Source organism: Peromyscus eremicus, chromosome 20 (assembly GCF_949786415.1).
Source record: "Peromyscus eremicus chromosome 20, PerEre_H2_v1, whole genome shotgun sequence".
Taxonomy (NCBI): domain Eukaryota; kingdom Metazoa; phylum Chordata; class Mammalia; order Rodentia; family Cricetidae; genus Peromyscus; species Peromyscus eremicus.
Genome location: NC_081436.1, coordinates 17,476,104 through 17,500,782, shown reverse-complemented (window position 1 = coordinate 17,500,782; position 24,679 = coordinate 17,476,104). Strand labels below are relative to the sequence as shown.

General features: G+C 49.9%; 1 protein-coding gene across 1 annotated transcript; it reads left to right on the top strand.

The window, feature by feature from the left end:
- The first annotated feature begins 986 nt into the window (after positions 1 to 986).
- Positions 987 to 24,436, top strand: LOC131896995 (tetratricopeptide repeat protein 38-like). The gene is made up of 14 exons (XM_059247847.1): positions 987 to 1,094; positions 1,806 to 1,883; positions 3,030 to 3,111; positions 4,557 to 4,728; positions 7,086 to 7,259; positions 9,091 to 9,166; positions 11,834 to 11,953; positions 13,301 to 13,360; positions 14,486 to 14,524; positions 17,749 to 17,830; positions 19,766 to 19,931; positions 20,534 to 20,693; positions 20,900 to 20,973; positions 23,346 to 24,436. Exons 1-14 carry the CDS (start codon positions 1,074 to 1,076, stop codon positions 23,434 to 23,436), a joined length of 1,395 nt encoding a protein of 464 aa, XP_059103830.1. The 5' UTR covers positions 987 to 1,073; the 3' UTR covers positions 23,437 to 24,436.
- The last annotated feature ends 243 nt before the right edge of the window (positions 24,437 to 24,679 follow it).

Sequence of the window (24,679 nt, the reverse complement as noted above, 5' to 3'; positions counted from 1 at the left end):
AGACTGTGTTTAAGAAAAAAAAAAAAAGGTATCTCTTCAGATTATTTAAGACAGTAATTTAATTTATTTCTGAAAGTGAAAAGTAACAGAAAATCTGTGACAAAAAAACAACATTTTAAACAAAGACTGATCTACCTCTTAACCCTTCCTGTTCCCTTAACTCAAACACACTGGCTAGAAACTCCTTCACAGAAGAGGGGGAACTGTATGATACTCCAAGCCCCAGAGAGGGGGGTGGGGGACTGTCCCAGGGCAGCAGAGGAGTGATGGGTGAAGCTTGTCAGTGAGAATTATCCAAAAACTGAGCTGTGAGCACCTGAGGCTGCAACTGCCTGAGGAGGGCTACCTAGAACTTGGTAGGGGCAGGTCTGTAGTGCTGTTAGGCATTATAAGTAAGTAATGAAACAACTCTAGGCAAGATGATAGCAAGTTCAAAGTCCACCTAAGCTACGAAGCTGATCTCAGACCAACTTGGGCAGTTTAGTGAGATCCTAACTCAAAACTGGGGGGGGGGGGAAGATGGGGGAAGGGTAATATCTCAGTGGTGCAGCTCTTGACTAAGGTGCCTGAGGCTCCAGGCACTGGCCCAGAGCTCCCATGCCTCCTGAGGGCCTTCTGGCCTAGTGAAGGAGGCTCAGGCTGGGAGAGGCTGGACCTCGGGCACCTTTGTCATCAGATGGCAAGGTGGGCATTCAAGCTCAAACCTGAGCTGGGCACCTCTAGCCAGGTGGGGTTTGATAGCAGGGGCAGCAGCCACCAGACTAGCTCTGAGCACCCCAGATGAGGAATATGGTTAGGACGCCCAAGTGTGTCCTTCCATCCCCCTACGTCCTCCCTATCCATACCCATACCTACACCCACACCTCCCACACCCATCCTTTGTTTTAGGGGTGGGCAGGTCTGGGCCCTGAGCTAGACAGGAGCCTCCAAAGCCACCAGTGAGCAATCAGGAGAGCCCGCCCACGCCCCGCCCCCTTTCTCCAGCAATAACACCCACACTTCCCTGGAAGGCCTCAGCGACTCCAGAGAGCCTTGACCCAGTGCCCCTTACTCTGCAGACCAAAACCACAACCATGTCACTGCGAGACTGCCAGGTATGCGAACCCCCTCGGCTGCGTCCTCCGGGGTCCGGGAGCTGGTCCAGGGCCGAGAGGTCCTGAGCAAATCTGCTGCTGGTCACCCGGTCAGGCTGGCTGGGGACCTAGTCTTGAGCATGCTGTGTCTCTGCAGCTGAGGGTGGGGGTGGGGGACCACCGAGCGGTTCCCAGGCAGGGCACCAGGGAAAGCTCCTGCATTGGGCTTGGCTCCAGGAAGCCTTTCCCAGGACTGGGACCTTGAGCCCATTTTTCAGATGAGGAAGATGAAGGTGAGAGCAGCACAGCCACCTAATTTCCAAGTCCTTGGAGGTGCAGCCCTTCGCTGGCCAGGACTCAAGGTCATGTCCCACGCCCTAGGGAGACATTGGCCTTGTGCACCCTGTAGATCAGGTCACTGAGGGCTGCTATTGTAATCTGAAGGATTTCCAACCTGTCAGACTGCTCCCACACAGCGGGAGAGGGACTGTTAGGTGTTGGCAGGGAGAACACACCTTGCCAGGCAGGTGACAAGCCAGACATCCTTTAGATGCACACCCAGGGCCCAGCTTCCCATGAGTCCTGGTAATGAGACTCCCACTTACTGTCTCCCGTTTCCTGCTGACACTTGGACTCTCCTCACTGGGTCCTCTTAGATATTTTACAGAGGGGTAACCAAGGGTTTGGGGGCTCAGCCCAGTGAATCCACGGTGTTCCTTCCCTCTTGTACAGGCGTGGAAGGATGCTGGTCTCCCGCTCTCAACCACAAGCAATGAAGCTTGCAAGCTGTTTGATGCCACCCTGACCCAGGTAGACCCACCAAGAGACTCATGTCCTCCTTGAAGGGTTCTGAGGAGGAGTTTCGATTGTCGAATGGTCTGTAAATCCCATGACAGTAAAGATCTGCACTTTACCACAGAGGTTAAACATGGGGAATGTCTCAGCCAGCCCCAGTGGCCTTTTCCAAGAACCCCAGTTCAAGGGTAGATAGCAATGGACGACCCCAGGGACCTGAAAATATTAAGCCTCCACGGGTGTCCCACTGTGGCCTGCTGGGGTTTGTTGTGAGCTCTGCCATGAAGGCATGGGGTCCTGTCCTGAGGCTCATCTCCAGTTAGCTGGACCAAGACCTTCCACCGGTTCCCAGGCGCTTCCAACCAGTGAAGAATCCTGTAGTTCAGGGACTTGGGGGCTTATGGGTGAGGGGATAAGGTCTCAGAAGGAAGGTCAAGTGGCTTCTTTTTCTAGGTGGGATAATGGAGGCTCAGAGAATTGAGCTGCCTTGAGTCAAATGTCACCTAGTCCATCGGAGGCAGAGCCAGGGTGCACCTGAGTCTGCAGACAGATAGAAAGCCAAAGCTGCCTTTCCATCTCTGGCCTTTAAGTCTTTAACTGTAATGACTACGGGCCATGGTCTTTTTGTTTGTTTGGGTCTCACACTGTAGCCCAGACTAGCCTGGAACTCACAGCAAGTGTCCTGACTCAGTCCCCCTGTTGTTGGCATTATGGATGTGAGCTGCCATGCCTGGCTTACCGTGGTTATTTTCCAGAGAAATGAAGCAGGAATTGTGTAAGTGACTTCCAGGCTCTTCTTGGTGTGGAAGAAAGGGACAGGCTGTACCTCATTTCTTGGAAAGGACCTGCTTTTCTACAGTTCTTTTCTAGCAATGGGCATTTCTGCCCTAGGAGGTGTCTCCTAATCCTGTGTATTTAATCTCATCCTAGAAGGCCAATTAAGTTATACCTTCTTTGAATTAGAGTCCAGAAAATGCTCAGTGTTCTAGAAAGAAAAATAATTCAGATCTGGAACTCCTGCATTTGTAGAGCTTACGTGAGACCCCGGGTTTGATATTCAACACCCCTGACAGAAAAAAAAAAATCAGAGTTTAGATACACCCCTTCATTGATACGGTCTAGGGCTCCATGAGGAAAGACTTGTTTTTTATTTCATTCCAGTATATCAAGTGGACCAATGACAAGAGTCTTGGTGGCATTGAGGGCTGCCTGTCTAAGCTCAAGGCAGCAGATCCAACCTTTGGTGAGTAAAGCTCTCCCTAGGCACTGTTCACACGCCCTGACTCTAGGGACTCACTTGTTTGGAGGGATGGTGACTGGGCTGCCACTTGCACAGAGGAGGGATGATGACAGCTACAGTGTTTGGAACAATGGCTGCTCCCATGAGGATGTCGTTTCCTCAGAAGGCTCTAGATCTTTTCTCTAACTACCATCAGTTTGACATAAGACACCATCCCCACTTTATAGATGAGGAAACTGGGGCTCAGTGAAAGAGAGACACCAACCTGAGTCTAGCCGGCTGGAAAGCCCAGAATCCTAGAACACTAGAAATGGCTCCTGAGACCTTTGTCAGGGATCTCAGGACTTGGGACATCTCCAGAGCCACTAGAGCTGGGTGGAGATGGAAGACAGAACCTGGCTTATGGGCGAGCCTTGTGTGGAGTGGGGCTGGGGGAAGTCAGTCCAGTACATTTCAGAATCCAAGAAGGGTAGCCCAAGTGTGGAATGAGGTTCCTGGCATTTGAGAAGACTTATAAAATGAAGATGAAGATGGATGTTAGGGACATTCTTTTCTTTCTTTTTTTAAAGATTTATTTATTACGTACAGTGTTCTGTCTGCATGTACTTCTGCCTGCCAGGAGAGAGCACCAGATCTCATTACAGATGGTTGTGAGCCACCATATGGTTGCCAGGAACTGAACTCAAGATCTCTGGAAGAGCAGCCGGTGCTCTTAACCTCTGAGCCATCTCTCCAGCCCAGAGACATTCTTAATACATGCAGCAGCCTAGCCTAGCTAAAGCCAAGGGCCCTATTAACCTGGCAGGGACAGAATTAGGAGACCCAGATAAATGCAGGGCATTCCAAATGCAGCCCTAGGGACAGCTAGTGGTCAGAGGGACTCAGGCTATAAGCAGGGTCCAATAGCTGGCCTGGGGGTATCCTAGCACTATGGTTCTTTTTTCCAGGCCAGTGTCCTTGATTGAGTTCAGCCAATCAGGGGACACCCTGCCTTTCTGAAGAAGGGTCTGGGAAGCATGGGTAGGCCTGGACCTCAACACCTTCAGTTAGGACCACTCATCCCATCATTACGTGTGAGGGCAGAGAATGGGATCACATCTGTGCCCCAGGGCCTTGTTCATTCAGCTCCCTGAATGGATTCCACTGAGCGTCCCAAGAGTTCTGGACTGGTTGTAGGAATAATACCAGCCAGGTATTATTCTGCCAGGCTCATGAGGGCAGAGGGAAGTACTTCAGACCTCGGGGTTCAACAGAAAGCCTAGGTAAAGAAATAACCTTGGGTACTTAGAAGGTGCCACTGCCCCCTCTGCCTGCTGAAGCCAGAGCTGAGATCCAGGTTTTGATAGGGGCCTCACACACAGTGAACCTGTACCAAGCGTGGCTCACACCTTATAGAATGTGGGGCTGGACTAGGCTGAGTGACCAGCTGTTTTCCAATCTTTTGTCAGCCATGGGTCATGCCATCTCTAACGGCCTTGTACTCATTGGCACGGGAAATTCCGTGAAGCTGGACAAGGACCTGGACCGGGCTGTGAAGACGATGGTGGAAATCTCCAAATCCCAGACTCTGACGCCTCGGGAGCAGCTGCATGTGTCTGCAGTGGAGACATTTGCCAAGGGGTGAGGGGCTTCCCTGGACTGGGGGGTTTGGGACTCCAAGCTTGTGCAAGGTGATGCCTCAGAGGTTGAGAGTCTCACTAACCTGCTCTGTCCCAAATTGAATGCTGAATGAAGAAGTATTTAGCAAGGGTTTACAGTTTATTGTTCAGAAAAGCTATGGTTCATTCACATGGTTATTATTTTGATCACCACATCTAGGATTGAGAAGGAAACAACTGACCCTTTTGCTTCCTGCCCTGAAGGCTGTGTTTGTCAGCTTTCTGTTGTTGTAACAAAATACCCAAGATAATATTGGGAAGAAAGGTTTATTTTGGCATATGGCTTGGGAGGCTTCAGTCCTTGGGCACTTACCCTATTGCTGGTGTTTTGTGGTAGTAATAGGTAGTAGATAGAAGAGGCTGCTCACCTCATAGCAACCAGTGATGTCAAGACGGGACCGAGGTCCTGATGTTCCCTCCAAGGGCATGCTTCCAGAGACCTAACTAAATTATCACTGGGCCCAAACTCTAGAAGGGACGCCCTACTTCCCAACAGTACCACAGGCCGAGACACCCAGCCCTCAACATATAGGTCTTTAGGGTATGTTCAGGATTCCAACACTGTGTGCATCAGCTCTATACCTTCCAGATGGTTCCCTGTCTCCATTCCCACAGTCCTCCAGGGCAGTCCCTTTGCTTAGACAGGTAAGATGTACTTTAGAACAGATACCTAAGCTGATTGTGAGGAGCCGCAGGGGCTTAGTCCAAGAAATTTCCACCAGTTTCTAGCACCTCAGTGTAGATGTGGGGTTCTTGAGTACCTTGTAGTGTTGGTGCAAATTGTCCTTGGCAATTGGTTAAGTCTCCTTGGCCTGAACGATAGCTCACCTGTTAGGGTGCTTGTGACACAGGTTTAAGGCTCTGAGTTCAGAAGCCCAGCACCCAGGCAATAAGCCAGGCATGGTGATGTGTACTGTGACCTTGAGAAAGTGGAGACAGGCAGATCTCCTACCATTCTGGCTGAATTGGTAAGGTCCAGGTTCAGTGAGAGACTATGGAAATGAGGGGAGATCACTTGAAGTGGACACCAGATGTTGACCTCTGGCCTGCGCGAGCATGCGCGCACACACACACACACACACACACACACACACACACACACACACACGCACACACACCTGTTTTTCTCTTTCTTCTTCTTCTTTGAAGATTTATTTATTTTTGTATTATGTGTCTTGAGTGTTTTCCTTATATATATGTCTGTGTATCATGTGTGTGCCTGGTGCCCTAGCAGACCTGGAAAAGGCACTAGAACTCCCGCCACTGGAGTTAGAGATGGTTTTAAGCTGCGCGAGGGGAGCTGAATACTGAACCTGGGTCCTCTGCAAGAGCAGAAAGTGCTGTTAACCACTGAGCCACCTCTCCAGATCCTACTGGTTTTCTTCATGAAGTTGAATGAGTGGGTAAAATGTCCCACTGGTTTTTGAATTTTATGAGGTACAACCTAATGTAGAAAATGTGTACCTATATATGTCTATAACATTTGTTTTTCCTGTGCAGTTGGGTATGGACTCCAGAGCGTTGCCTGCTAAGGAAGCTCCAACTAGCTAGATGGAATTTTTTTCTTAATTGGAAACATTTTCTCTTTTTATGAATTACTCTTAGTATACAAAGCAGTGGATGTTATCATACCTTGCTCTCCTTCACCAGCACCCCTACTGTCTGTCCTCAAGCCCCTGCCCCACTCTGGCTTATTTTCTTCCTCCCCCCAAGAATATCCCTCTGTTTTCATGTCACACATAGTCCATTGCCTTTTCTATTCCCCGCTTCCGATTGCACCCCCTTTTAGTTTTGTGGCCTCTGCATGACACACATGCATAGCTAAAATTTATTTATATATATATATATATATATATATATTATTTTACTGACTTTTGTGTGCAGAGATGTGTTATGGTGTGTGTACACATGTCTGTGTTGGTGAGGTATGCATGTGCCCTGTGCTCAGAGGCCAGAAGAGGATGTCAAGTGTCCCATCTTATGGCTCTCCATCTTAGTCCCTTGAGACAGGGTCTCTCACTGAACCTAGAGCTCATGGTCTTTCAGCTGGACTTGTGGCCAGCAAGCCCCAGACACCCTCCTTTCTCCACCACTGGGGTTACAGGGACATGGCCATGCCTGAATTTTACTCTGCTGCTGGGGATTTGAACTCAGGTCCTGATCCTTGTGTAGCATGTACTCTTACCCACTGTGCCATCTCCCCAGCCCCAGATATAACTGCTTAAAGCATCCCAGGCAGATAGTGACATAGGATGGCTTTCCACACACCCCCAGCCCCATGGATGTGGACTTCATGCTCAGTGTGTTCTTGTCTTACAGGAATTTACCCAAAGCTTGTGATCTCTGGGAACAGATCCTTCGGGACCACCCAACAGACATATTGGCCCTGAGGTTTTCCCATGATGCCTACTTTTACCTGGGCCAACAGGAGCAGATGAGGGATTCTGTGGCTCGAGTTTACCCCTTTTGGAAACCTGACGTCCCTCTTAACAGGTACACGCAGACAAGAAGCCACATCATCTCATTCTCCTTTCCCCTGTCCTAAAGACTCAGAAACTCTATTGGCCCCAGCCTAGAGATAACGAGACTCCTGCTGCTCATCTAAAAGGCTTCCTTCTCTTCATTTGATCTTTATCCCGTCCTGTGAACAAGGTAGCACCATCGTGTATCAGTCAGATAGGAATTTTAGTGTTGTAGTAACAAGCATCCCCAAGATTATACTCTCCAAAGTGTAACACCCATACTTCATGTCCATCCATAGTTTTATTTTTTTAAGATAGGATCTGATTCTGTAACCAGGTTGGCCTCAAATTCATGGCAAGTATGCCTCATCCTCTTAGATATTAGGATTACAGGTAATGAGCCCCCATGCCTGGCTATTTCCTATCATCTGTCCAGGGCAAGGGTTCTGTGGCCACACACTTGTCTGTTTTCAAGATGGTTAGAGCAATGACCTGTGGATACGCCAGTTGCTACAAGGGCAAGGGGTGCTCTCCAGGGGGGTGTTTAGGTAGCATCTGGCAAATTCAGAACCTGTAGGGTGGGGTAACAGGCTAGAAATTTCCACAAAAGTCAACTTCCTCTTTGTATCTAAAGGAACCTGGAAGGCCAAGTGTCTTTTTCTTTCTGGGACTTTTTCTCTATGACTGTCACCTGATTGGACAAGAGGCACCCCCATTATTGAGAATCTTGTTTGTGTCTAAGTCTACTGATTGAAAAGTACTCACTTCTAATACAAATACCTTTGTGCTGACCCTTGGAATGGTGCCTGACCACAGGTCCAGCTACCGTGGTTCAGCCTAAGTGAAAATTAAACAACTCTCGAGCTAATTAGTACCTGGCCTACAGTAATCCCTTGGTAAATTTTTTATTTATTTGTTCTTTTTTTGAGACAGGGTTTCTCCGTGTAGCTCTGGCTGGCCTGGAACTAGCTCTGTAGACCAGGCTGGCCTTGAATTCTCAGAGATTAGCTTGCCTCTGATTCCTGAATAGTAAATATTTTTTAAAAAAACCTGCTAGCCACTGCTCTCCAGTAAAGCTGCCATTTGCCCCTGTGCTGGACAGTAAACGTGACACCTGAGTCTTAGACAGTAGATTCTGTCTTTGCTCACACAGGATAGAGCCCCTCTGTCACCTGTGACCAACTGTCTTGGGACTCAGTGCCTGGGAGACTGATAAGAAATGCAAGAATGTAGGCCAGAATGGAGGGTGAGCTGGACAAACAGGGCACTGGGGTCAGTTCTGGGGAGTGATTGGCTGGTCAGTGGGTGCTCACAGGCTGGGTGCAGGACGGTGCAACAGAAGCCTGAATGGAGTTACCCATAGTGCCAGGCTTCTCAGGGAGGTGACCATAGACCCTGTCATCCTCGGTGGAGAGACTCTACATTGCTGTCTGAGGAGTGGGTGAGGCATGTGGACAGGACAGGGTTCTGGGAAATCACCATCAGGTTGAATTTCACTTTGTCTTGCACTAAAGGAAGTTGTAAAGGAAGACTGTGAGCTCAGCTCCTCTCTGGGTTGAGGGCATGGGTCAGTCTTTTAGTGCTGCCCCTTGCTGAGGTCCTGAGCAGAATCGGGGTGCCACAAGTCCTTTCTTCGTTGACACCACCAGCTCCACACGGCCAGCCGTCTTACAAAGTGAACAATAGCGATCAGATTGCCACCCGCCACATCTCACCTCAGTTCCTTCTGCGAAGCCCCTGTGTCCAGACACAGTCACATACAAGCCCTGGGTGTGTGGACTCCAGCCCCTCCTGCTGGGGGACTCCATCCCACCTGTTCCTGTTCGGCTTCCTGGGAACTGAAGTCTTTTCTCTGTTTTCAGCTATGTGAAAGGCATCTATGCTTTCGGACTGATGGAAACCAACTTCTATGACCAGGCACTAAAGCTTGCCAAAGAGGTGAGTGGGCCCTTCTCAAGGTGTGAGGCCCTTTAGGGTATGGCCTCTCATGTGAAGACCACGCAGCCCTCCTTCCCACTTTGGAGTGTCCTCTTGGGAGGGGCTGTGGTTAGGGCAAACAGCGCCCTGTTGATGACTGCTCTAGAGCCTCAGGAGGTCGCTGGAGCAGATGAGGCAGTGACACTCAGGGAGGTGGTGGCTCTGTCACTCAGGGGTTACCAGAGTGGTGGCTCTCAGCTTCTGTGAGTTCCAGTCGGCTCTAGAGCCGCAGGGCCAATTTGGACTGGAGCAGTACAGGAGAGCATGCAAACCCTGGTTCTCCCGCCTTGAATTTCACCTTTCCACTGGGTCTAACCATGACCCATGAGGCTTGAGCTGGGTGGAGATTTCTAAGGTCATGGCCGGATCTTGTTATGTTTTCCTCCCTGAGTAGAAAGGCAGAGTGTCTTTGTCCTGCCCACAGGATATAAAAAGCCATCACTCATCACTCAGGGTGCTTGCCAGTGGGAGGTGTGGATCCATTGTGGAGCCTGCTAAATCCTTCAGCCTTGGGCACTGTTTTCTGTATTCTGCTGGGATGTGCTGGCTGATCTGCAGCACTGGGGACTCCCGTGTGGGCCTGAAATCAGGGTCAAGTGACAGGCCTGGGTACAGGGTAGCTCAGGCTCTGGAAGTCATTCTCTGCCCCTCGTGTCCTTGCAAGAGTAGAAACTCCTGTGCAAGGAGGCATTCCATGCATAGACAGTGATGTATGCTCTTGGTCCCGGGTCACACCTGTCCTTGTGCATGCCTGCTCCTGCCCATGGTCTCTGCCAAACTGTTAAAAACCTTGGTGGCCACACAAGACAGCTGTAGCTCAGAGAGAGAGGCTAGGCAGAGCCCTCCCATGGTGATAAAACTTAGGGGTCAGAATGTCACCTAGGCCATCTGTGGAGATGGCTGTATTTTAAGCAGCCTGGACTAGTACTTAGCTTCCTTGCATCTCTGCAGTGGCTCCTGACCCAGGCATTGCCTCAGGTGGTCTGAAGAGCCCCCTCCTCAGGACAGCATCCTCAGGGTGTCTGGCCGTTGCCTGAATCGGTCTCAATCTAGAATCAGGTATCAGGTGAAGGTTTTTTGTTTGGTTGGTTTGGGTTTTGTTTTCTTTAGGCATGAGTCAGCCCAGAGGGCTCCAGGTAGATTCTTGGCCATCTAAGCTCTATGATCAGGGTAGCCAGTTCCTGCATCTGTGGCTAAGCCACAGGAAGGCTCTGCTGGTTGGGGGAACCAGCTAGGCATCTGGAGGAGAGCAGGGCAGTTGAAGGAACTCTGAGTGGCATTCTGACAAGCTGATTGCCAAGTCTGAGAAGAAACAAGATGTGGCAGAAGAGTGTCCCCACCCATTGCTCTTTCCTACCCTTGCTCCAGCTCTCCTGGTGCTATAGGCCACACTAACCTTAGCCCCAGACCCCACAGACAGATAATAGATATGAAGACAAGGATGTAACGGTGTCCCCCAGGTTTCCACAGGCAAGAGTTGACAGCACCAGGTCCACTGAACTACAGTGACCTTACAAGGTGACAGCAAGCCCAGCAGGTCAATCTCTGGCGTGAGGGACAGGCAGAGAGTTGGAGTCTCCCAGGGAACCTTGCAAGGACTCCTGTTTTGTGAGGATGCTGGTCACAAAGAACAGGGCTGAGTCCTATTTCTCAACTGTCCTGTGTGAAATCAGAATGTTTGGAGAGGTTCCTTAAAGGGGTGCCAGTGCCCAGCATGCTCAGGATGCACCCTGCCATGTCCCCAGCTCCCCTGGTTCTCAGGCCCTCTGCACCAAGGCCTCACAGACATGCTGTGTGACCCCTGTCTTCCCACAGGGAGTGGACAAGACTGTGAGAGCTGAGGGGCAGGGCCAGGGGCCAGAGACTTATGGGGACACATTGCCAAAACCTTTGCAGCATGTGCCAGGCCAGCGCTGAGGCACTTGTAATTCTAGACATCAGGGAAGGCGGGACTAAGGGACCCATGATTTGATGTGGGGCCCTGAGGACAAGCCAGTGATGGGGTTGCAGTGAGCCCCAGTTCACTGCTTCATATCCAGCATTTAGAAGGCGCTCAATAAACGTGAACTGACCCTGGTGAATAGATAGACAAAGAGGTAAGAGCAAGTTCATGTGTCCGTCGGCCTCAATGTGGAGGTCAGGGGTCATGTAGATTTGGTCGTTATCAACAGTGTTGCTAAATCCATTTGCTTCTAAAGCAGGAATCCATCTGTATAACCATTTCCTGAGTATAAGTGGAAGGGGCAGCCTCTTGTCTTTCGCCAGCAAAGGATGTGACAATCTACACTATTCTCATAGCCCTGAGAGGAAGGCAGCCTAAAAGCCAACATGGGAAACTGAGGCACAGTATGATGATGGTACAGATGATGCGGGTGTACCCAGGAAGCAAGTGCTGACCTCCTCGAGCCCCAGCCTCCTCATCTGTGAGGCTGTCAGTGATGCCCTCCTCAGCAGCTGCTGTGGCGATTAAGGCACACACTGTTACGTCCCAGGAACGTAGGACATGGGGCTGGTGTCGGGATTGTAATTACTCTGAATGAGAGCTCAGTCTCATCCTTGTTCTTCTTGGGCCCAAGTAGCCAGGCTAACACCCATTTTCTTTGTCCTCCCATCTCCTACCTCATGCAGGCTTTATCTGTTGAGCCAACAGATGCATGGTCAGTGCACACTGTTGCCCACGTACATGAGATGAGAGCAGAGATCAAGGACGGGCTGGAGTTCATGAAGAACACCGAAGGCCACTGGAAGGTAGGAGTTGAGACTTGGATGATCCAGTCTGATACCCGGAATCTTACCAAGGCTTTCTGGGTAGGACTTACAGATGTGGCTTAGTTCCCTAGGAGCTTAGGTTCAGCTTGGAGGCATCCCTGACAACCAAGCATCCTCTGGGAGGTCCACAACATCCCAACATCTGCCAGCATTTTATAAGTGATTGTACAATTGGGGTCTGCCTGAGGTGTTTTGCTATGAAAGGAATGGACCCAAAGGGTGCTGGGGAAGTCAGAGCCCAGCAAGGGTGGGCATGCTTAGGGCCCTGAGTTGCATGTGCCTCTGCTGCTGCCAGGAGGCTCCACATGGGATGTTGGAGTATCCTTCTGGACCACATGATGCAGTGGGTGGGAGAGAGGCAGGCCAATGGGGTGATGGTCTCCAATGATGTAGAGTCAGCATATGGGGGTTAGGGGGGTTCAGATCCCTAATGTCTAGCCTGACCCTTTCCATGTCCTGAACACAAGGTGGCCTTATTCCCTATTCCCTATTCCCAACTTTACTCATCCCTGCTCCTCACAGGCTGGTACCCCTCTGGGGCCGTTTTCTCTTTCCGCACTAGCCCTGGTGGTCCTTCTTCCTCCGTGTGTGCCTGTTTTCTCTGGACTTGCCTCTGGTACCTGACCTGGCCACTTCTCTAGGTGGCCTTGCTGCCCTGTCCTTCTGTGTCACAGCAGGCTCCAAGGGCACCACCAGCTGGGGAAACAAGTCCCTCCACAACCTGACACTGAGTAATAGATGTTCAATGCTTCAGAGACCAGGCAGGATGCTGTGGCCACCAGCATCCCTCTTGATCATTTCCATGGGCTAAAACTGTGATTGACAGCCAGGCCAATTCCCAGCATCTCCCGGCATGGTTCTAGGTGTAGCTGGCTTATAGGGAGGTTTATGAACATATCCCATTCTAAAGATGCCCAGACTCCTGGGTCTGGAAAATTCTAGGGGGCACCAGAATACTAAAGCCAGGGAAGTCACTTTTTCCTGGATTCCATGGAGCTTACTGATTAGGTAAGACTGCCTGGCTAGAAACCTCCAGGCTACCCCTGTGATAACATCATCATCATGTCCTGCTTTTAAGTAGATGCGGGGAGTCAAACACAGCTCCTCAATGCTTACACAGCAAACAATGTACCAAGTGAGCATCTCCCCACCCCAAAGTCGAACTTCTGATCCTCTGTTTCTACTCCCTGGGATCACAGTTTGTGCTGGGATCACAGGTGTGGTCCACCATACCCAGTTGATTCAATGTTGGGGATTGAACTCAGGAGTTCATACGTGATACCAAGTGAACACAGTCACTCAGATTTTCTCTCCTTATTTCCGCAGGATTCTGATGTGCTTGCTTCCCACAATTATTGGCACTGGGCCCTGTACTTTATTGAGAAGGTAGGATGCTTGTCTCTTTGGTTGTCTCATGCAGTGCAGATGTTCAGAGAAAAGCTCTAGCCCCTGCTGTGTGTCTGAACTCCGTGCAGCACCTTTGTGTGTTGGTACAAAAGATGGTATCTTAGGGTTTCTATTGCTGTGATGAGATGCCATGACCAAAAGCAAGTTGGGTAGGATTGGATTTATTTGCTTTACTTTATCCTTTACTGAAGGAATCTGGGGCAGGAACTCAGACAGGGCAGGAAGGAACCTGGAGGCAGAAGCTGATGCAGAGGACGTGGAGGGGTGCTGCTTACTTGTTTGCTCATCATGGCTTGCTCAGCCTGCTTTCTTATAGAATCCTAGACCACAAGCCCAGGGATGGGACCATACACAATGTCCATCCCCCATCAATTAAGAAAATACCCTACAGGCTTGCTTAGAGCCCAGTCTTATGGAGACATTTTCTTAATTGAGGTGGCTCAGATGACTCTAGCTTGTATCAAGTTGACATAAATCTGTCAGGCACAGATGATATCTGAAACAATACTGCATTCACATTCCAAGAGTTTTGTAGGCTGAGCTCCTCAAGACATTTTCCACTCTTGGGAACTGGGACTCGTGTGTCTTATTAGTTACTTTCCTGTTGCTGTGATACGACACCGTGACCAAGAAAAATTGTAGTAGAGAGAAGGGTTTATTTGGCTAAAGGTTCCAGAGGCATTAGAGCCTCCGTCATGGTGAGGAAGCTGGCAGCAAGCTGCAAACATGGATGCAGGAACTGGATGCAGAGAGCTCACACCATTCAGGCACAAAGCAGCCTGGACTGAGTATAATAATTCTAGGAGAGGGGGCAGGGACAGATGATGGAGATGGGCAGTGGCCCGTTTCTCAGGGTGCTCTTGCAGCACTGTTACTGTAGAGAAAGACATGGAGGCTCCTAAGATGCCCAGAGAGAAGCATGTATGCAAGGTGAGGCCCTCATGACCCAAGGGTTGGGTTCACCTTCTCCCTTCTCCACACTGGGTGCCATTGAGCCCTGCCCATCTCTCTTAGTGGGGTCCTTGGTCAGCTATTCCTAGTGCATTTCCAAGCATCGCGTTTTGTCTTCTCCAGATGTTAACCACAGCAATTTCTCCTTTGCAGGGAGACTATGAGGCTGCACTAACCATCTATGACAGCCATGTAAGTGCACTCACGTTGTGTTATGGTTGGTTGCTGCAGTCGGCTTTTGTCTCTCATATGGGCCTGTTTGTATTTCCCAGCCAGAGTTAACGGTGGGAGAATGGCCCAGACTTTGTAGGATAGCTGTTGTCAGAGCCATGTTCTGAGTCTGTACCATGGAGTCTCTGCTGATGTTCACCCATGGTGTTTGGAGATTGACATGTTTAAGGCAGTCTTTGACTGTCACTGTCCATTCGGATGGGTCCTCCTCCTCTTCCTCCTCCTCCTCCTCCTCCTCCTCCTGCTCCTCCTCCTTGTCCTCCTTCTTCCTCCCCCTGTTCTTCTTTCTTCTTCTTCTTTTGAGACAGGGTTTCTCTGTGTTGCTTTGGAGCCTGTCCTGGAACTCGCACTGTAGAGCAGGCTGGCCTTGAACTCACATTGATCTATCTGCCTCTGCTTCCTAAGTGCTGGGTTTACAGGTGCGTGCCACCACTGCCTGGCTTGTTCACTTATTTTTAATTTTTAAAAAACAGCAGAGCCAGGGTGAATGGCACATGCCTTTTAATCCCAGCACTCAGGAGGCAGAGGCAGAGTAGTCTCTGTGAGTTTGAGGACAGCCTGGTCTACATAGTGAATTCTAGAAAAGCCAGAGCTACATAGTGAGACTCTATCTTTTAAAAAATATCCCATTTATTTATATTGTATGTGTATGCATGCCATGACATGTCTGTTCAAGTCAGAGAACAACTTGCAGGAGTCACTTCTCTGCTTCTACTATGTGAGTTCCAGGCATCACATCAGGCTTGGCTAGCAAGTGCCTTTACTGAGCCATATGGCCACTTGTGTGTACCTATCAGTCTGTGTTTTAATTTTTTAAAGAATTTGTTTATTTTTTTTAAAAAAAGAATTTGTTTATTTTATGTGTTTTGCCTTCATGTATATATGTGCACACAGATCAGAAGAGATGGCCAGATCCCCTAAAACTGGAGTTATAGATGGTTTGTTAGCTCCCATGTTGTCTTTGTTTGGGTTCAATTGCTGTGAAGAAACACCATGACCATGGCAACTCTTACAAAGGAAAACATCCAAATGGGACTGGCTTACAGTTCAGAGGTTTAGTCCATTGTTGTCATGGTGGGAAATATGGCAGCATGCAGGCAGACATGGTGCTGGAGAGGTAGCTGAGATTTCTACATCTTGATCAGAAGACAGGAAAAGACTGCCCCACTAGGCCTAGCTTAAGCGTGTAAGACCTCAAAGCCTGCCAACACAGTGATGCACTTCCTCCAACAAGGCCACACCTCTTAACAGTGTACTCTCTATGGGTCATGCATCCAAACACATGATTCTGTGGGGCCATATCTATTCAAACCACCACACATGTGAGTGCTGGGAAATGAACGCTGATCCTCTGGAAGAGCAGCCAGTGCTCTTAATCATTGATCCATCACTCCAGACCCTTGTCTGTTTTTTACTGTTTTAAGATCTAGGTTACAAAAATTAATCTAGTGACGGTGGAACAGACCTGCAATCCTAGCTACTCAGGAGGCTGGGGCAGGAGGAGTGCAAGCTCAAGGTCTGCCTGGGCTACCAAGTGAGTTCAAGGCTGGCCTGGGTAACTTAGTGAGACTGTCTCAGAATCAAAAGTTCTAAAGAGAAGCCCGAGGGTATCATTGTTAGAGTACTTGCTTAGCATGCTTGGGATCCTAGGTTCAACCCCCAGTGTTACATAAAAAAGGGAAGAAAAAGGAAAGTTGTGGGGGCTAGCGAGATGGGCCAATGTTTAAGAGTACAGACTTTTGTTCCATAGAACCCAGGTTCAATTCCCAGCACCCACATGGTAGCTCATAATTATGTGTAACTCTAGTTTCAGGAGACTAAGTGCCCACTTCTGGCCTCTGTGGGCATCGCTCACATATGGTACACCGTCTTACATGCTGACAAAACACTTATATACATAAAATGATGATGATTATAAATTGTGTAGCATTGCAGTATTAGCATATTGACTTCACTGGGCCTCATCCTACCTGCCACCTCCTGAACCTTGCCATTTCCCCAAACTCAAATTCTCCTTTTGTTAGGGTCCTGTATAAGTCCCACAAAGACCACCATCCATGTATGCAGTCAACAAGAGCGTTTATTATCTTGAGAAAGATTCCAGTATACTGGGACCGACCATTCTACACAAAGACAAAATGCTGATGACCCAGAGAGGAGATCACAGTAGCTGGTTGTAAGCATAGCCCAGGGGCATTCCAAGGGCGTTTAGGTCACTTTAGATTTGATTGGCCTAAGCAAATAGCAATCATATTAGTACATTCTAATTGGCCAGGACTAGTCAAGGGCTGGTCATGGCTACAGTTTTTCATTTTGGGGCAGGCCTGGACAAGTCCCAGGCTTTGTCCTTATTTGGTTATCACCTTGAGCTTGCTGACTGGGGTGGCTCAGGCCTGGCCTGGCACTCCATGTACTAGGCCTCCTCATCCTTGCTGTCAGGGGTGTTGATTAATTGCCCTTTGTTCATGGCTCCCTCTGAATCTGCTTGTTCAGTCTCAGGAAACTGAAATTGAGGCCTAATCTCTGAGAGAAGACTGAGCAGTCTGTTATGGCGTCTGCGTGTTCCTCTCACTCTGGCTCTCTCACTCTCAGCCCTTGGGTTAGCTTTGAAAGGAAAAACTGGCAAGTGAGGACTTAGCAATAACATTTTGGCATAGGGTGCTCTTATTATGGGGGCTTGAATACCAGAAAAATGCCTGCCAAACAATGGTTCCTGGGAGGAATCCTTATGTCTTAGAAAGAAATGGAGGTGATGTGCACTGTGTTCTCTGAGGTGTAGACAGATCTCCTAGTAAGCCAAGTGGAACCAAGAAACATGACAGGGCAAGATAGGTGTCTCCTGCCAGAGCAGCCTTAGGCACGGGGCTGGGGGTATCAGATGACAGGGCCCAGCACAAATCCTGGGAACTGTACAGTGGGCTCGTGTGTGTGTGTGTGTGTGTGTGTGTGTGTGTGTGTGTGTGTGTGTGTGTCCCCGCACACGCGCCCCTCATACATTCTGGCCCCCACAGTACATAATCTTCTGGTAGAGCCTGTGGTCTTGATCTTAGCCCGAAGGCTGAGAAATGATGAGGGTGATGCTCCTGATGGCTGGATGCTGGGGATGATGATTATAGCTTTTGTGTGCTGTGAGCTGTCATTATTTGACCCTCTGAGCTTGGCCTCCCGTGATCCTTGTTTTCCAGATCCTCCCGAGGCTGCAGGCCAAAGAAACCATGCTGAATGTGGTGAACAGCTGTTCCATGCTCTACCGTCTTCAGATGGAAGGTAGCAGACTCTCTTCCCTCTCCCTATACAAAGAGAGAAAGTGTGGTTGCCGATCCTGACGGCCAGTGCCCGAACCACTGGCCTTGAGATGAATTGGCCTGGCTGTAGCTTTGCGTGCGAGCTTATGCAGCTGTCTCCATGCCAGTCTAAGACAACTGACCTAGCCTCAGCTGCCCTTTATTCTATGCTCCACTGCTCCTTGGTGTACTGGCCTAGGACTCTGAACCTTGCCACTCTCAGGGCACAGGTGCCACCTGGTTACTGACTGATGCCTCTTTTCCTAGATCACAGGAGGTGATAATTTCCCAACTCTGACAGAGGCTTCTCAGCCTGTCACCCTAGGCTTCCAAGTTACCCTGATGGGGCTGGCTTTCTGCCCATGGCTGGAGGACCAGATGATTCCCCACAGAGAGAGACACTAAGGAAGGCCAGAGCTCCAGAATCCCAGTGTGAGGGGTGAGGTGGGGGTAACCGAGTGGTTGGCAGGCTGGGAAAGGCTTCTTACTTCCTCACTGTTGTGAGGCAAGTATCACTGTTCAATTTTTTTTTGAAGGGGGGTGGTTTGAGACAGGGTTTCTCTCTGTAGCCATGACTGTCCTAGAACTCATGCTGTAGACCACGCTGACCTCGAATTCACGAGATCGGCCTGCCTCTACCTCCCAAGTACTAGGATTAAAGGCATGCACCACCACTGTCTGGCCCTCACTGTTCAATTTGATAGGCTGAGAAATAGATGTCGAGGGCCCTCTGGGTGGCTGGAGATGCTCTAGAGAAGAAAGCTGAATCTAGCATTCCAGTACTGAGAGGGAAGAAAAGGAGGTGGAGGCTGGAGGCTGGGGCAGAGGTGAGGACTTCTAGAGCCAGAAAATTCACACTTAAGAAGAAGGGTGTTACTGATGCCACTGGTTTTATTGAATACCCGTGGTGTATCAGGTACTAGACTTAAAAATTTTATTTATTTTTTTTGTATATGAGTATTTTGCCTGCATGTATGTCTGTGGCCTGTTTGTGTGCCTGGTACCTATGGAGGTCAGAAGAGTGCACTGAGTTCCCTGGAAATGGAGTTATAAAACACTGTAAGCCACTATGCAGGTACTGGGAACCGAACTCAGGTCCTCTGGAAGAGCAGCCAGTGCTCTTAACCACTGAGCCATCTCTCCACAGGTACTAGACATGGGATTACATAGGGAAATTTTAAAACATGTTTTTTGGGAGTCTGAAAGGGGGCTAGGAATAGTTTGATAATTTGTGACAATTTCTCAAATTTGCATTTACTTCATGGGTGTAGCATGAATCTTAAAAGGTCTCATTAATAAAAACAAACCCGGAGCTAGGTTTTGGGGTGAACACTGAACGATCAGAGAAACAAAACAAGACACAGCTAACCTCACCTCGCCAATTCATCAGCTGATCTTGTTTCCTCAAACTGGAAGCCTCTGAGTCCTCATCCGAATAGATCTCAGCTGAACTGCTACTAAAAGCTAAAAGCTTAGAGAAGTTCTAGTTCCTGGTGCACACCTTATATACCTTTCTGCTTCCTGCCATCACTTCCTGGGATTAAAGGTGTGTGTCATCATGCCTGGCTGTTCCCCGTGTGGCTTTGATCTCACAGAGATCCAGAGGGATCTCTGCCTCCAGAATGCTAGGATTAACACTGTGTGTGCCACCATTTTCTTGCCTCTATGTCTGTCTAGTGGTTGTTCTCTTCTCTGACCCAGAGAAGTTTATTAGGGTGCAAAATATATTGCGGAACACAATATCACCACACATGGGTTTGTTGCTTTTCTAGGAAAACAAGGAAAGCAGAGGCCTTGGTGGTTCTACTCCCCTCCCAACCTCTCACAGGGAGAAGATTGGACGGGCTTCCGAGGGACGTGGGTGCAGAAGATGTCTGCTGTCTCACACCAAGCCCTTAGCTCTTCTTTTCCTCCCCAGGGGTGCCCCTTGGCCAGCGCTGGCAGGCTGTCCTACCTGTGATTAAGAAGCATACCCAAGACCACAACTTTCTGTTTAATGAAGCTCACTTCCTGATGGCCTCCCTGGGTGCACGGGACCTCCAGACCACACAGGAGCTGCTGACCACCCTGCAGGAGGCCAGCAAGTATGTGAGGCCCTGAGACCATGAAGCCTGCCAACTGAGAGGGTGAAGGAGTGCAAGGGTTGAAGCAAGGCCTGCTAGGGGTCACCCTGCCTTCTTGGGAGAAACCTTAGAGTGAGGTCTTGCTGGTGAGCAAGGCTTTGAAGATACCCATGCTTCTAGGTGGGTATCCCCTAGGTGGGCGCCCATGCAGGCATGTATTTCATAGGTGTCTGACTTCCAGGGGTCCAGCTGGTGTCCTCTTTGCTCTGAGCCTCAGTTCCTTTATCTGTTGGAAATGTGTCTTCCGGGCTGACCAGGGGCCTGGGGGACAGGTTGCCGAAGACACAGTCATTGGTAACCATGGTAGTCCTGGCTGTTGGTGTCCAGGCTTTGCCTACCATGTCTGCAGTCTGATCTCTCCACAAGGCTGTGCTATTACACCACTTTCCAGATGGGCAAACTGAGGCTGGAAACAGGGAGCCCTGTCCTCTCCCTACAGTGGGCAGATGCTTAGTGCTCCCATCAGACTGCCATCAGGCAGCTGGGGAAGGCCCTAACTTTTGTGTCCCTGGCCCAGGTGGGACTTTGTAGAGGTGGATGCTGAGCTTTGGTCTTGGTGACAGGTCCCCCGGGGAGAACTGCCAGCACCAGTTGGCACAAGATGTGGGGCTGCCCCTGTGCCAGGCCCTTGTGGAGGCTGAGAATGGGAATCCTGACCGAGCCCTAGAACTTCTCTTGCCAATCCGCTACCGAATTGTCCAGATTGGGGGCAGCAATGCTCAGGTGAGCCATCTGTATACAGGGAACCAGAGGTTGGAGTGCCAGGTGTCTCCTGTGTTGTGGGTACTCATGGGGTGGGAGCACCCTTGTTTCACACTGACACCAGGGTATGCTGTTCAGGGTGGTGTTCGTCTCAGTGGTTCCTTTGGGTTGGGGACCCATCCCTGGTCCCCAATGCAGGTGTTTAACTTGCCTAACTGATTTCATAGAGAGATGTCTTCAACCAGCTGCTGATTCATGCGGCCATCAACTGCACCTCCAGCACCCATAAGAATGTGGCCCGGTGAGCACTCTGCCCTCCCTACAGCCTGGCATGGGCTGCTCCCCCATGAACTCCCTATGCATGCCCCTGCCTTGGCATGTGTGCTTCTGATTTGGGGTTCAGAAAGCAGGAGGCAAACTGGGGGTTTGGTTCTCTTTCATTAGCAGGCCCAGCTTGACAAAGGGGGACAGCCAGTGCCACCCTTTTGCCCAGCCTCCTGCCTCCCCAGCCTACTTCCCATTTTAGCCATGCTGAAGTTCACAGACAGCCAGTACACCTGCTCTCAGATCCCTGCATGTGCTGTGCCCTCTGCCTGGGACATCCTGCCCCTTTTTTTTTTTTCTTGTCTGTTCTTTTAGGCCTCAGCTCTCAGTCATTTACAAACTTCCTGAGCTGGGGGTGGGATTCAGTACTGAGTAGGTGAATGTGTGGATCCTATGAGAAAACCAGTTCATCACCAGTTCATCTGGACATTCCCATAACTGTGGTCAGGAGCAGAGGATGATGGTGGATCTGGTGAGGGTGTGGAGGAGCATAGGGGTGTCCCGTGGAGGTGTGGAGGGAGACTAAATGCCCAGTTCACTTAGCCAGTGGGCCTGGTTAGGAGAGAAAGCCTTAGACCTAGAAGCTAGGGGTGACTGGAACACCCTGTAAAGGAACTCCTAATGCTCTAACCATTATCCTTCCTCAACCTGGATCACCCACCACCCTGCCAGGGAGAGGACCCCTGGGTCCCTGTCCTGTGAGAAGAGGTCTAGGCAGGTGCCCTGGCCATTGAGCCAGACCCCAGCAGTGCAGGTGATGTCTGGGAACATTTGGACTACTCTGAACTCAGAAACGCCATGGACACATGTCCCTCTTTATGTCACTCCATGTCCATGTGCAAAAGCCACACGTGATGTGTAGTGGCTGAGCCCCCTGGGGGACCTACTGTGGGTAAGAGGTGGGGCCTGTGGCCCCAGGTAGGGGGATGTGGGCTGTGTGGACAGAGGAGCAGGTTGAGGGTTCAGCTGAGGCAGATTCTAGGGTGCAGTGTGGCCCACACTGGAGTCGATGCCATGCATCTGGTCCTGCCCAGGAGAGGTGAGGTAGTGTAGGGGAGAGAGGCAAAAAGCCACCTGGGAAGACCCTGCAGGGGTGAGGCATTCCTTCCAAGTGCCCACCTCCCTTTGCAGCCCAGCCCTTCACAGGCAAAAGCCCTCTGCTGTGGTTTCGGTGGTTTGTGTATGACCCCCCCCTCCAGGTTCCATGTGTTAGACATGTGTTCCCCAGTTTGGAAGTGTTATGAAGGGGAAGAGAGTTGAGAGATGAGAACTCCTGGAACGGGGTTCTGGGGCCCCGTCCTTAGAAGATATTAACGTAGTTCTCAAGGATCCCTAATTAGTACTCACCACAGGAGATGGTTACAGAGCACAGTCCCTCGGTTTGCTTGGCCTCTTCTGCATTCTGCCCTTTGCCTTTCTGCCTCTCTTCCTTGTTAACCCACCAAAGAGCCTTATCTGGAGTCAGATAAGGGCCTAGGTCTTCTACTTGCAGTCCCTGAAACCTAGCCAAATAAAACCTTTAATTTTACAATGTTCCCAGCCTCGGATATTTTGTTATAGCAGCAGAAAGTAGGCTGATGCATTTCTCATTTCTACCCTGGCTCTTGTGTTGTCCCCCAGCTGTGTACCAAGCTCCAGCCCCTTAACCTCACTCACTCCCCACAGACCCGCCATTGTTAACCTATCTCTATCTCAATCTCCTTGGGTGTTAACAAAACAAATGAAACATAGACATGATGGTTTGTTCACACACCAAACTCATCTCGTCTTGTAGTTCTGAAAGCTGAAAAGTCCTGGATCAGGGTCCCGGCGGGTTCAGTTTTCTGGTGCCCTCCTCTTCCTGGCTTCAAAGCTTCTTGCTATGTCTTGCTTCCCTGAGCACTTAGAGAGCAGGCTCTTATGTTTCTCACTGGGACACTAATCCCAGTGTAAGGGTCCTACCCCCTAAGTCATGCTGATGACCAGGGTGTCAAGGGTATCAGGATTCAGCCACAGCAGGCTTTGAGTCTGATTGATCCCATCTTCCTTTCTATAAATTGAGGCTTTCCTACACCTGCCCATTCTTTCACTTGCTTTTCCTGGACCAGTCTCACATGTGGCTTCCTGCCAGACACCATGTCTCCTGTCCCTCTGGTCCTCAGCCTTAGCCTGTGACAGGAGCCTGTCTATGAGGTCTTCTGCCATGGCTTCCCCAAGACAGGCTAAGCCTCAGTGATAACCCCACACTGGAGTCCTTATCTCTAGTGTTTTCTCTCAGGCAGAATCAAAGTACTATCCAGCTGACTGTATCCATTTGCTTCTGCCTCCTTCTAGAAGGTTCTATAACAAAAACTCTGTGTGTTTCCACAGGAGCCTTCTGTTGGAGCGTGATGCCTTGAAACCCAACTCACCCCTGACTGAGAGGCTCATCCGCAAGGCAGCTACTGTCCATCTTATGTAGTGACCCAGGCCAAGTCCTCGGTCTACAGCTCAGCACTGACCTCCTGGCATTGGGTTGACTTGTCTGGGTGGGTTAGGGTTAGGAAACAGAGGATAAGGTTCAGTCCTGAGCAGAATTCTCCAAATCAGTAGTTTGGTAGAAATATGGGACACAAATTAATTTTGATTGATATTCAGAATTCCTCCTCAGGGCCAACATGCATTTTTAAGCCTCTGGAACCCAAGCAGTGCTACTATTTGTAGATGCCTTGAACATTGGATTTTCTTGTTCTGAGGCTGGCAGTCAGAGCAGAGCTGTGGCCAGCTCAGCTGGGAGGTATAGAAATGCCTTCCACATATACCTGTTACTAGTGAAAGCTTTTCATTTACTTTTTTTTATATTCTACACAGGTCCTGCTGTCCCATTTCCCTGGGGAGGATTCCAGTGAGCTGCCTGGGGTCCCAGCTAGCAGAGGATTTTCCTTTTGAGTGGGGGAGGGGACTCTGCTTCATTGGCTTTGGTTGTCAGCCCCAGACTGCTGCACCTGCCACCATCCCCAAAGATGAGGGGAAGGATGACTTCTGTGTCCCTGGGGGGATTTGGTGGTGCCAACTGGAGCTTCTCTTAAACTGCACATGGGAGTGAATCTTGAGGGGTGTGGCTTCCCTGGCAGACCTCTGATTCTGCTCGTATGAGTAGGTCTGAGATCTGAGCCCAGAGCTGCTCTGCTGTGGCAAATAATGAAAACAGTGACATGGCTTCCACAAGACTTCAACCCATGTCCTGCTTCCGTGACAGCCCTTCCGTGATATCCTCCTGGAAGTGCTGGTGCAGGCTTGATGCTGTCCTCCTGAAGAGCAGATGCAAATGCAAAGATGTTCCTCAGGTCCCTTCAGTTCCCACTCAAGTGTGGATTGATGGGCAGGTCTCCCAGGGGACCTGGAGGTTTCTACACACCCCAAGCTTTGCTCAGTCTGCCCAGACCTGGACAAATTCTGGGCATTAAAAGCATTCAATTGGTTCCTGTGACTATTTGCTCCTCTCAGCACTTGTGAGCATCTGTCTCCTAGGTGCCAGGTTTGGGTTGGGTCCTGGGGAGATGGGCTTCTCCTTTGATTTTCAGTGGATGGGGCAGCAAGTCAAGAAACTGTATAATTGCTGTAGGATTTTAAGAGGTACTGTCTCTCTGGGGCAGGTGCCCAGGGGGGGAGCCTCCACATGATTTTTTTTTAAAAAAAATCGGACTCCAAATAATACATGATTT

Coding starts and splice junctions, on each gene's coding strand:
- LOC131896995 (XM_059247847.1), top strand. CDS start 1,074: ATGTCACTGCGAGACTGCCAG. Junction 1,095..1,805: donor TGTCACTGCGAGACTGCCAG/GTATGCGAACCC, acceptor CCTCTTGTACAG/GCGTGGAAGGATGCTGGTCT. Junction 11,954..13,300: donor ACACCGAAGGCCACTGGAAG/GTAGGAGTTGAG, acceptor TTATTTCCGCAG/GATTCTGATGTGCTTGCTTC.